This window comes from Rhopalosiphum padi, chromosome 1 (assembly GCF_020882245.1).
Source record: "Rhopalosiphum padi isolate XX-2018 chromosome 1, ASM2088224v1, whole genome shotgun sequence".
Taxonomy (NCBI): Eukaryota; Metazoa; Arthropoda; class Insecta; order Hemiptera; family Aphididae; genus Rhopalosiphum; species Rhopalosiphum padi.
The window spans coordinates 3,814,770-3,829,717 of record NC_083597.1 but is presented as its reverse complement, the minus strand read 5'-3'; the positions used below and the strand labels follow the sequence as shown (position 1 = coordinate 3,829,717).

Here is a 14,948-nt window from a genome sequence, read left to right as displayed (position 1 = left end):
TGTATTATGGAAGTTTCACTGAAATTTACTGTTTGACCTTAGTCCGATTTTATGAATCTGAAATTGAACTAGTTCATTTTTAAAAATAACTTTCTCATTATTTTTATTTTGTAAGATATGCATACACACTTACACAGATACCACTCAATTATTTTATCAATAACACGCACTTGCATAATATTCAAGAAATCACCGAAGACCTTTATTATGTTCACCGTAGATATACCGTGCAAAATAACATTAGGCAACTGTCGGATGTACACCCGTGACGTTTAAAAAGGTTTACTTTTTCTATTTATCACGATTATTATCTTATTATTATATTAGTTTAAATATGTCTTTCACATTGTAATGGTAACTACAATAATAAATGTTTAAAATGATCGCCAATAATGTTTATAGTGTTTATACTAAATATGAATTGATTGTATTACTTGCTGTGTAAAAAAAAAAAAAAATAGAATAATGCAATTACAGTAAAGTGTAATATTGGAAGCGGCAATGGGCCTAAACGGCCTCGAATAAATAAAGAAAAATTGTATTATATTTTTCATAATCGATTTTCATAAATATAACAAAATAGCTAATTACCTACTTAATCATTCATTTAATATTCGAAGCCAAAAAATATATCTAATGTTATTAGATTTTTTACGTATAATTATAAAATATATAATATTATAGTGGAACTATTTATGATTCTGAGCGAGAGTGAAAATGCTGTAGGTTAATACACCCAGTGGCATATATAGGGGGGTTTAGGGGTTCAACTCCCCCCCCCTGAAATGTATGGTTGGTACTGGCATTGATTTTAATTGTATAATTAATTGGAATTTAAAAATGGACATTTTTTTTTAATCCCCCTGAAATTAATTTCTTTATACGTCACTGAGTACACCTATAAGTATTATTGGTTTTGAATTTGTGCATGAATATATTTTTTCGGTAAAACACCATTAAGAGCAGTCGAAGTTAAAATAAATATACGTACCATGTTCCGTATACAATTTATAATAGGATAATTCAGGGATCAGGGATATAAACCTTGTTGCAACCAATTGTCACGCAAGTACGCAACCGTATTTTTGAAATTGACATGATTTTTCTCTTACGAGCTCTGTCGCAATATTTATCTAATCACTACTATATAGTTGATTTATGATACTAAACATACTGCTGATTTACTTAGGTCCTTAAACCCACTATAAATTATTCATGCCAAGTGCCAAGTATCGTGCAATACATATATATGTATATATATGCACGCAGTGATCAAGCTTCCGAGCAAGTATTACCTATAGTTATAGCTTTAAGTTCCCTTTATGCAGATATATTATATATCTATCGAATTATATACTTATTAAGATTAGCTTATTATTATTATTTTTGACATAACTTAATTATTAATAGTATTTCAATTAAAAACTAAAATACACATACGTATTATATTTTTTCAAAAGCGTTGATTGGATTTATCACATATGAATGGTTTATCTGATATCCTATTAAAATAAATCCGGGATTAATATTTTTATGAATAATTAATTATAATCTATATTGTAAATATTTAACCTTTTAATTTTATAATTACATAGTAAAACAATTGTATAGTAATAAGTCCAATTTAAATGCATCTTTTTAAAGGTTTAAATTAATTAAAATCTAATAATATTTCATTTAAAGTTTAAAATAATAATACCATTAATAACCAACACATTTGTCTTCAACATTGTCAAATTCTATCTACGTGAAAATCATTGTATTCATTTTTGCTTTAATGCAAAGTTTATTGAATTTTCAAATGTTTTTTATACCATTTAAAATAACATTGTTATTTTTATTTTTCAATAACATATGTCTATGATCTGTGAATTTAGTGAAGTGTCAAATTTTTGTCTCATAAATTATGTGCCAAGTGGACTCCAGCCACATTATGTGTTATGTAAATAAATATTATATTATTTTATTAAAAGTATTAAAATTCTTTTGACATATCTCTCGTGTAGTTGAAGAGTATTTGTGACAAGGGTAACGACTTTTTTAAAAGTTGGCTATAAAAAGAAACTAAGAGTAAATATGTGCAATAATATAATATAACATATTATAGGCAATGAATATATATTAGTTCACTGTTATTTATATTTATTTTTAAGTAAATAAGTATTACAAACATAACTCATAAGCCATGAATAGGTACATATTTGATAATTGTAAAATATGAAATTTTAATTGAAAATAAATAAAATCATAGATTTGATATGTTTAAGTATTTTTTGGAAAACTTTGACCGTTAATGTTTACTTTTTACCGTATAATTTTAATATATTCAAAATATATTTTAGATTTTGAGCGGAGTGATGAATGTATTCATTTTACAATGATGTGTATGTATGTGTTTGTATGTATTGAGTTTATATAAATTAATAGTTAAAAATACTACATTTCCAACTAAAAGGGTTGTTTTGATATCAGATGTAGTCTGTTTAGAAAAGTTAAATTAAAAATATCACAATAATTTTTAAAATAACAAACAATATTAAGGAAAAATAGAAACTTTTATGTAGATAATATCGGTACTTGGTAAAATTGGTTTTAAATTTTTTACTAAATGTTTATGTTATAATTTTCCACATAATATAATTTTCATAGTATTTAAGCTATTTATAGATATTTGATTTTTTTTATATACGTAAATATAAAAAACAATTTCGATGGATAAAAATAGTTGAAATTTTAAAATGAAGTTTCTCATAAGTGATATAAGTGGTAATTATTCAGGGATATTTAAAAGTTTTAAATATATTATGCTATTTTATATGCGATGACATTTGTAATGAAAATATTTTCGTAAAAAATATATTCAACCTACTGTACTGTTACTAATAGTAAAATACATTGATTTAATTGCAATATCATAAAACCACATGACATAAACTTAGTGATATAGGCTAATAGACCGTATCTATTCAGAATCGTTTTTCGTATACAATGATTTATTATTGAATTCAAATTTAACACTTTCATCACAGTGACCCAATCAACACCTACGGTACATCATGTAAAATGGCACCCACTTTTTTATTATTTACGATAATTTTATTCACTCTCTTACGGGTGACACGATAAATCTATCAAATACAATTTGTTATACGACCTTCTAATAAAAAAAAACGATAACAATCTTTTGTCACTGTTATGTCTATTTAAATTAGTTCTATGGGTATATTTTGTATGTAAATAAAATACTTAATATAATTTAGTTACTATATAAAAGTACATGCGCTTATATACTATTCAAAATAAAATTATATATAGGCATTTTTAAATTTAGGTAATACAAGTTTGATCGTTTATTATATTTTTATTCTATGGAAAAGACTTGCATTAAAAATAAAAAAATACAATAACATAAAAATTTAATAATTTTTTTATATAATTATAAATTTGTTCTATCATATAAATACATTTGCTGGCGCTTTCATGTATCTACGTGATTTTATTAATGTACCTACACGATTATTGTTTAGTGATTTACATCAATGTATTATTATTGTTTTATTATTAGTGTGTGTGTGTGTGTCCAGTACATTTTTTGAGTTCCACTAGTTGTTACAGATGGAATTTTGTAAGTTGGAAAAAAGGAAAGTTTACACAAGTTGTGTGCCGAAAAATGTGTCCATTACGACATTACGATATACATATAGTTTACTTAAGAATATATTGTTGTTTTATCGTATAATTAGTTTAAATTAAAAGCAAAAACAAATATATTTACGTATTAGACAGCAAAAATGTAAATGAAACTATTTTTTAAGATTGACTTATCTTCAGGGCACCTTAGTTGTGTACCTTAATTTTTTTTGTCAGAACAAAACTCGTGTATTTACTCTCTTTATCATTTTAACACAACTTGTATACTGGTAATATTGGCGGGATACAACTTATTAACTACGAAATACTCAATCATTATGAATACCTGATACCCCACGTAATTTAACAGATTATAAACAAAATGTATTTAAACTCAAATAGTCACGTGCATTAGAATATGTCACGATTAATCAAGTTTTACATAAATCAATGAGTGTGTTATACAATTCTCACGTCAAACAATGGATTTTAGTTTTAACATTTACACATTTACAAAATATGTTGGGTAGGATTCAGCGGACTAATAAATTAACGGCTAATGATAATGATGTGAATAATCCGCAAGGAAAAATGATTTTCAGTGTTGTATGAGGGAACATAACAGACATTTATTGTGACTCAGGAATCTCAGCCAATAAAGGTCATTTACGAATTTATCTAAAGAAAAATGTATGTCATTAAACAAAGTCAAGAATGACGGAATGATTGAAAATTAAATTTACTAATGACATATTATATGTACATACTTGATCATAAAATTATTTTCGTTTTGTATAATATTCTTGAAACCACTTTTGAATTAATTATATAATATTTTTTTTTAAATTAAACTGTTCACTATTAAAAGAAGCTATGTTTACAATTCAAGAAATGTCTATATAAAAAAATAATATTATTTCTATATACGTGCATTGTTCATATGTTTTTTTGACCCTGTACGACCTATAACTTTTCGGCATTTTGACATGTGTCTGATTTGAATAAGATAATACTTTTTCAATCTTAAATATATAATAAAATATTTTTATCATTAAGATAGATATACCATGTTTGTACCTAATAAAGTTTTCTCATTACTATTGCCAGAGGATATTTATACTGTCCGAGTTAAACGCGACAATATACTATATTTCCGCCCGTCGGTAGGATACGGCGATATTATTATAAATGTCGAATTTACGCATGTTTTGTACAAAGATAGCAAACATTTTGTTATCACGAAGCTGCCAAGAGCAGGATCGGTTCCTGTCGGTCTACTGCAGAATGCACGAGTCGGACCGTTATAGTACGTAGTTATCGCAGTTATACGTTTTGTATTTAATAATATGACGTGATGACTGATGAGCGATGACACCCGCGCACGTTACAGGGGTCAAAGTACCTACATTCTACAATAAATATTTGTAATCCGTCCGAAACCAGTAGTACAAATACTTAGGAAATCAATCGCAAAACAATATATTTTATAATTCAAAGCAATTATAAAACGTAAGACTACGCTGAGACGTAAAGTATTGTAATGTTTTGTAGTCCCTGCACCATTTCATATCTATACAATTAGTCAATCCGGTCAGACGAGTCGATTGGAAACGATAGTATGTACTATAAAAGATATTTTTGGGTATAGACTGTGTGAGTTATATGATGCAACAATACAGCGATTGATTTGAGCGGTTAGAGTGAGAGCTGTAGACTTGATCACGACAGATTATATATCATTGCCGAAAAGCTTGTTGTTTCGCGAAAACGAAAAATAATCGTATTGAATTATTATTCAACTGTTATTATTATATCTACAGGTATAAAATTGCGAGTTAAAACGCAAACTAATAAAGTTAGTAGAACAACTATAATAAACATATATTATATAAGTCTAATAATAATAATATGATAAATAGTGTAATAATAATAAATAAAACATATTAAGCAGGTCTAATATTTCATTTTGTTTGATATTTGTTTCGAAAGTAAATAAAAGTAGGTGGATTCCGTGTAAATAATATTATATACCTTCACACAAAAATATGTAAATAGGTAGAGAAGTTAATTTTGCACACAAAAAAAAATGGTTATTAGTTATTATTTTTTACTTGTATTTGTATTAGTATTTTTAATAATTTAAACCAAATATAACTAATAATTAAAAAGTGTAAAGGCAAAGACAATTTTTAAATAACTGTCTAAGTTTTTACATAACATACAATTATATACTTAGAACTTAAAATTGTATTGACTGTACATTATACCTTTAGCTTTGTAATTTGTTCATACCATTATTAAATTAAATAATGTTCTATATTGATATTCCATCGTATATATTTCTATTCTAGTTCACGTTTGCCTATTATTTATACATCAAAATATCAAATAACATTACTATACTTTTATTTTGTTCACTAAATATTTGGCTTCAACTACCCAGTGCATACATAATAATATTATATCAAATAATTTTTTAAAAATAAATGTTTCATAATATATTCTTATCGTTAACGTATTATATACGTACCATTAATCTAATTTAACAATATATCTAATAACATTTTCATATTGATGTTACTGGAAGACCTCTTTATTGTGCCTTGGACTGGTCATAATATGTAACAATAACGGTTGGACGAGCTCAGTGGATATAATATCTTTAAAATCATATAAGTGTACAATGACAAAATATTATACACATCGTCTGTATTTATAATAGTTATTAGTTGAGCCAAATTTTCTATTTTTAAGGTGCTGGTGATAGAGGTCTACTAGTAGTTTGTGTTTGTATGACGAAATGAGACAATCCGATGAATATAAAACAAATCTACGTTATAACCTATTAAAAAAAAAAAAATTATGTTTACTTGAATGAGTAGAACGTTAGGATATTATTATTGGTTTCAATGCTTTCATTAGTGAAATACAACTTCAATAATTATAAAGACTTCTAAGGAAAATGATTTTGAATAGCATGCAATCTAATAGATTCAAAGAGATAATGTTTGAAAGCTGAAAACTAGAAATTGAATTAAATATGCACCCCTGCCGTGAAAGCATAATATAGTTTTATATTTCAAATACATATGAGGTAAATAAACATGGCTGTATTAATCGATACATTTTTTTTTTCAATTAATATACAAATATTGACTTATTTTGTAATCTAAAATCCATATTATATTCGATACAAAATTATAGTTTAAACATTACATAAATCATATTAAAAATGCTTATTTCTCTGTACAGTATATTTAAGGACAAAATGTAAATCACACATTGAAATTAATAGTACCTACTAAGTATTTTTTTTTTTCAATACATTAAATATATACCTAGGCATTAAGTTTATTAGGATTATCAATAATAATTTAAAACTCGTAGCCCATAGGTATAATACTTATTTTTACACGATTTTAGACTATCTAATATTTACCAATATAAACGACATAATATAATATTATTGATTTGTAATTTGTGATGCAATAATAATGAAAATAAGACAACATCCAAAATTTGTGTCACTGGAATAAACTTGTTATATATTAAAAATTAAAAATACTATCGAAAACACGATAAATTATAAAGATTTCATAGGCATCGTGTAAATTAAAATTCGAATAAACATAAACAACTAAAATTAAACTTCTCAATATGAAATCAACAGTTTTTTTTTTTGTATTCATAAATCTTTCAGCGATTTATTATTAGTGTTTGTGGTATAATTTATGAGTGCTAAATGCTTGCTTTGTAAATACTCCCCAAAGGACCCTCAAGTGCTCTCGTATACGATTTCTTGCACGTCGTGTCAAATCTAACAAAGATTTTAAGACATTTCATAGCCATATTTTCTAAAACCGTTTTTACACAAAATATTTTAAAAATTCATCGGTTATTTTTTTTTACTCTACAATCGTCGCGTAGATTATTTTCTTTCGTTGTACTCTCTATCTAAAGTTTAAACACACACACACACACACACACACACACACACACACACACACACACACACACACACTGTTTAATAATGTTACTTAAATCATCAACAACACAAAATATACGAAAGTCATCCCAATAATATAGATACAACATCAACTTTTTATTCCTCTGCGTTTGCAAAAAACGAGAGAATAATTTTTCAAGTTTACATTAATTTGATAGTTACAGTAAACATATACCGCAGACTCCATCAGCCGATGAATTACGCGTTTAGAATTTCCAAGTGGGGTCGGAAAATCACTTTAATATGCTCTTTAAAAACCAACCATGTGGCGCGCATGTAATTAAAAACAAACTGGAAAGCACAATTCAAAACTGAATTTAATATACGCGTATATAGCCGCTATGTAATATATTATTTAGTTATGTCATTTCGTACCTACGTGTATAATATTATCGTGTACGTCATCGTATATAACCTACCTGCGCAAACAATAAACATTTGAAACGGTTTAAGTAGGTAAGTTTATACACCAAACAAATATACATATTATAATATCGCCTATACGTTTATTTATTGCGTATAATAATACGTTCAACAATTATAACCGCAGCTGCGTTTGTTTTCGTCGAAATTCTAATGAAAAATCAACTTTACAACCGCGTACACGGAACACCCGCGCGCACACACACACACACACACCACTGCGTAAATGGCGGCAATCAGTTTTTCCTCGATTAGTTTGTCTCGGGAAACACGTTAACGGTTTTTAATCAAATATCGAGTTCGGCGGGTTGAAACGTTTACGCACTCTCGCACACCGCACACACTCATTAATGTCAATAAATCGTATACATACTATGGAACGCATCACTTATAGGTAAGATTAGCGATTTCAGCTTATTAATAACCTGTAGTGTTCGTCCTCGTCAATAACTTTTTTTCTATGTTATAATCAGTGCTTTTTAAAATATATAATTTATTTCGACTCGACTCGAAATAAAAATAAAAACCGAACAAGACAGTAACCGTTCTACTGTACAGCGTATATGTGTCGAGTAAACCTCTCGTTATTGAGTATAGACCTCTGTAATAGATGTATTGCACTTGAAATCGTTATAATATTATACGAAAAATGATTCTGAGTAACTGCGGTGTATTAATCTATATTACTATAATAAGTAATACTTACTAAGTATATTTTATTGTAGTAAAATTCGTTTTACTGTTATAGTAATGCGACAGGATAGGTTGAATTAATTATTGTCGACACATTTGAGACAATGTCGATATCTCGTAGAAATGCATGAATTATAGGTTCGTGGTATACCTAAATAGATAATAGCTTAAAAGTACCTAATACATATATTTTTTAAATGTCAATATATATATAGTAAAATATAATATTAAATACAAAAGTTTTAAGTAACCCGCGAATAATATTTGTGAATTACAAGCAAAAAACTAAGTTCTTTATTCTTAGTTTAAATATTTCATTTCGTCAGTGTGAAATGTTTATTCAAAAATTGAGTTTATATATAAATAATTTAGATTTTTTGGTTTAAGTAAAAAGTATTCGTAGAAATCTCGTATATCGCATTATATTTTTAAGCTTTTTTACGGAGTCTACAGATTTTTATCAATACTAAAAAAAATTCAAGACTCAATGGTTTCGCGGAAATTGGTTTAGAATATAAATTCTTATTATTTTATTTTATTATTCTTGTTTTGATTATTTAAAAAAGTTTTGAGAATTTTCACATTCAATCTCCTGAAGGACCAATTAGATTCAATTTGCCAAAAACTACTTAGGAAGTTGTAGAGCAAGACGTTTTTTTTTACTTTACAACTGTAAATAGGTACAAAAACACACATTATTGTAGAACAAGTACATTTGATCAAAATCTAAAAATACTATTTTCATATTGATTATAACAATGTATAATATATGAATTCCTATTTACAGGGCTGATTATGTGCTAACCTTTTAAAACTTGTGTTCTTAATATCTCTAATCAATAGTACGGTCAAAGCGAATACGTATGCCCAAAAGTTTAAAGCTGAAGACTGATGAGAACCGCAAACGTTGGGAGATACCTTATGGTTAATTTTACGAGATATAAGTATATAATAGCAATGAATAGCAGTAGCTTTACCGATGATTATTATCCTCTATTCGTGTTTATTACAAACCATAATAATTTAGTCAACAATATAACTATAAGTTCACACACATATACATTATAATATATAGGCGACCACACAGGCTTTATATTATTGCTGTTATTATTATCATGATTATATTGGTAGTGAAACATAAACGCGTAGTTATGGCCTTATGTCACGTAAATATCAACTCTTAAAAGTATATAGCAACATTTGCTGACATTCGACCAGCCCGGTTATCGCGATGTGTACGTTTAATATAGCGCGTATCTGTAAACGTAAAAAAAAAATTATAATGTTATTATAATTTACGTTATAGTTCAAATAAGACATATAAATAAATTGACAAGAACGACGGTGTAAATATGTCTATACATAATATGTGCTAACAAAAATATCTACGAAAGTGGAAACACGAAATTGTAAATATACGCTCGTTTAACGCCCGATTTCATTTCCAACCTTGAAACATAACCATATCCTGCAGTATTCATGTTCATATTAAAGGGTGACGGGAAGAACTTCCTCGAGGTTCACCTATCTAAAGGGCACATACAGTATTGTCAGCTTAAAATTGTATTAAGTGGTTGTTTGTAATTATTATAACTAATGTAAAATTATTACAGTATAAGACAAACTACAGAATAGAAAAACTATAATACCATATTATATTATATTCAATTAAAAATAGTTTGTACCAGTACCATATACATTAACAGTATACTAGCTGTGTAATAACCAGATGGTGTTTTCAACCATTTTATATTTTAGAATATTATTTTACATTATTATATCCCCGGAAGACGATGATTGTCTATGACGACCTACTCGACCATGATAATTGTTATTGTATCAATTATTGTTTATCGTTTATTGTTTATTTGATAAAAAAATTAATTAAAAACCAGATAAAAACATAAATTTGAACTTTTAAATATAATGAAAAATAATAAATATTAAATATATATCATTAGTAATGTCTAAATAAAAAAGCATCACAAAAGAGCAGGAAGAAAAAAAGGAAAATATGAACACTTTTGTTAGTTTCTAAAAATGATTGTGTTTTTCGAAAAAAATGTATTTATTCGTATAAATATTTAAGAAATATTATACTAGGATAAATATAACACCTAATTAGTACATTAATCTTTTATAATAATTTTAAGATAAGAAAATATTATTTCATCGATTTAATTATCGAATAAAAATAAATGTTGTTAAACTTTGTAATTTTTTACCCAAATTACAATTGAAATTATGTGATTTTATAGAAAATTATATAATAATATATATAACATATATTATAATGAGTGCTGTATTATATATAATATTATAAGGTAATATTTAATATAAATATATTAAATTAATAAAAACGTGTTCAATTTAAAGATAAGAATATTATCATTTACTATATTTTCATAGGTAATTTGTATAATATTAATCAATCAGCGATATTATTAAAGGTATTATTCCTTAACAGTGATTTTTTTTTTATTATTATTCATTTATTTCAGCCAAAATTAATTACAATTATATGATACAATAAGACGTAAATTATTACATTAATAATAGCTGATACGTATAAAAACAGCTGATTACTTATAAAGCTATCGATGTACGCAATGCGGCCAATATAATATTATGTATAGATTACGATTTTGTAAACGTTGATAAAATAGGACTGTATTTGTTGACCATTGTAGAGGCCTATAACAAAATATCAGCTTCTGGGCCACTCTAGATCATAATTTGGATTTGTGTATGTTATACCCATCGCACAACGAAATACTGTCGACTAGTTCATCGCATTAGTGTATTACAACTATATTTTATACTAGGTATACTAGGTATTAGATATATAGTTGATACTTACAAGATTTTCAAACTAGGCAAATACACATCGAATAGCGACGAGGAAATCTCTTTCAGTTTCGGAGCAATATGAATAATACTGGAACAAAAACAAAAAACATTTATCATCACTTACGTATTATTGCACAATGTTTGGTTCCAATAAATCATAATACGTATATTTTATTAAATTTTAAAAATGAAAGTTGCTACTATGGTATGTGTTACACGCTGACATTTGCTTGATAAAGTGCGTTAAATACCGATACATATTATGGTGGTCTTGAAAAATGATATACCTACCTTATTGTTTTAAAATATAATATGTATCTCTTTGTCTACGAAAGATAGGTTAGATATTTTGTATGCAAATTGTAATTAAATTTGATTAATATTACATGTTTACTTAATTTATATTATAAAATATTTAAGTGCATATTTTTTTTGTAACTAATTTATATATATTTATAAAATTAAAATAATAATAATGCCTTAAAATACTAATAAGAAATGTTTTGAGACTTAGTTTTTATGAAGAATTGAAAATAAAATTAAATAAAATATAATAATTTTAGTAGCAGTTTAAATTATATATAGTTTAAAGATATTTATTCGAAAACAGTTATAATAAATACAGACCGAAGACATTTTTATAGTCTGCACCTCTCAAATTCTAAATTTAAGTCAAATTAAATGATCGAAGATTTTACGTCCATGGTATTTTGACATGTTCAAAACAAAAATACTATAAAATTATCTTTATTTCGGGTAAATTCTTGATGCAATTATCAAATTGTTCATGCGGTTTTTTTATGTTTAAATCCCGTATATACTTAAATATGAGTGTTAGTTGCTCGATTTAAGTTTTTTTAAATCGATCGATTATGGCTCAGTAAAAAAATTATCATTAATTAAATTCCAATCGATTTATGTTCAAAATAATAAGTAGAACTGTCCTATTATTTAAATGCATGTCCACTTTGAGCACAGTGATTGATCACTGCTATTATCAGAAAAAAAAATCTTCCCTTATGTTAAGATGTATCATACATTATATGAGGTTAATCTACAACTCTTTCGAGAACCCTTGTCAAAATGCCTGTCATGCCTGAAATGATTTCCTAGTCTTCCCCTGCATAAAAGGATTACAAATAGCAAATTACCCATGACCGCTGGTTTTAATTTATGTTATCGTAATACGAAATTTAATTTACATTACTCATACCTACGCATGCGTACACAAATATACTGTGTAGAAATCATAAGTTTAATAATTATGGTGTAGTTAAGATTCGAGTATCCATTGTTCAAAAATGAATAGCGTAATTACAATTTTAAATACATTTTAATTTATATACGAGTAGATGGTTACACATTGTACCTGCAATACAAACGATATTCTCGGAACCTAACCGTTTATTGAAATATTACGGTCATAACACTTCGCATCATATTCTTGGGTCATCAAAATTTAAATTTAAAAATTTAAAAAACAACAAATTTTCAACATTTTCAATTATTAAATAGTAAAAACTTTTAATTCGAATAATAAAATTAACTTTATATCAAAATATGACGTGAATAACAAAAAGTATAATCAGCGAGTATTTAAAAACTCTTTAGTAGGGGTATTACTAAATTTTAAATATTGTTAAATAATACAAAAAAAGTTTCGTTTCAGTACTAACTTCACTCCTACATGGTACTGATTTTATTTCATCTTATTATTACGATGGATAGTCAGTATTTTCAAATAAATAATGTTAAGAATGTTTTTTTAACTTAAAACATAAATTATTATAAAGTAATATTTTATAAATATAACAATAATTTTAATTATAGTTTTAACGATATGAAATAATATTATATTATGCTTAAATAGTGATAATACAATAATATGTTACTGAACGTGTATATTTGCAGAGTCAGCTACAACAATTTGTAAAAGACCTATTAAAAATATGACATCCAAATATGGATATTAAAAGTTCAAGTATCGAAGTCAGTCAATTTACTCCGAAGGTGCTTGTACGTCTAACACACATTAAATATGGTTTAAACATTAAATATATATATATATATCTACCAAATAATAAATCTTATATTATAATAAGATATAATATGACCATGAATAAGATTACTCAAATAGCCAAATATCAGTAGGTAATGGAACATTTTAACACACATTTTGAAAAAAAATATATATAAAAGAAACAGTGATAATTGTTTATAATATCTAACTTGTTTTTCTTTCCAATAATACCATAAAATAATTCAACTTTATTATTAAATATCGTAAAAGATTATTATTTTCTTTGAAACAGTATAATTCAGGATTTTGTGTTAAAAGAATTACGCTTCGAGTGAGAAATAAACGTTTATTATACAATATTATATGGGTTATTGAACAGAAACACGGTGCGATTCTTCTTTGAATAACACATTTTAGATGACTAAAACTATATGCATTCTGTGCATTAAATTATAAATTTATAATATCCTTTTGATTGGCATTGGGCGTAACTTTTAAGAAGGTGTCTGTGTCGAAATTCCAATTATTTTCTATAAAAACTTAAGACACTGCAACATCGACTTAATCATTAACAACAATTCTGACAGAAATGTATTTGTGACTTTACAACCAATTTAAACTGAAAAAAATATGCAATATAATTTTTACTTTTGTAAAGGATAGCATCCATTTAAAATGTCATATTCAGAAAAATAAATTTTTTTCATTAGTAAGCAGTCATTAGTTATTTTTAAAATTTGTGTTTTTCATAAATTAAATAGTATATTATAGCAAAATTCCTTACAAATAACATTACATTTATATATATTATGTATATATTAATCCCTTATTATTTATAATATATCGTTAAAATGTGATAAGAGTTTTTACTACTCCAAATGAAAATAATATTCATTTTTTATTTCATATTTAGGAAATGAATATTTTTTTGTGAATTTCATATAACACAATCCAATTTAAAAAAAGTAAAAGAGTAGCTAATTAGTTATAACTTATAATTTTTACCCTTTTATTAACCCTCAAAATGTAAGTCCAGTGAAGTCACTCGTTTAAACTTTAAATGATTATGATTTATAAATAATTACATAAGTACTAATTAAAAATAGATTTTTGTTTTTCTGAATATAAAAATCTAAATAGATACTGTCGTTTACAAAAGTAAAAATCTTAAAAAAAAATACAAAATAAGCAAAATATAATTTTATTTTTTTAATTAGTTTTATAATGAATTCAAATTACATTATTTTTTTTCGAAAATGGTTATAATTTTTGATAATTAATTGCTGTTAAAATACAATCACTTAGTTATATTGGAATACTTATTAT

General features: G+C 25.8%; 1 protein-coding gene across 1 annotated transcript in view; it reads right to left on the bottom strand.

Annotated features, from left to right (window-relative positions):
- Positions 1–14,948, bottom strand: part of LOC132917254 (lutropin-choriogonadotropic hormone receptor-like) — a 116,317-nt gene that overhangs the window by 40,995 nt on the left and 60,374 nt on the right. The window contains exon 5 of the mRNA XM_060977901.1: positions 11,613–11,690. Within this exon, the coding sequence (XP_060833884.1) occupies positions 11,613–11,690 (78 nt within the window). The remainder of the gene's footprint in view (positions 1–11,612; positions 11,691–14,948) is intronic.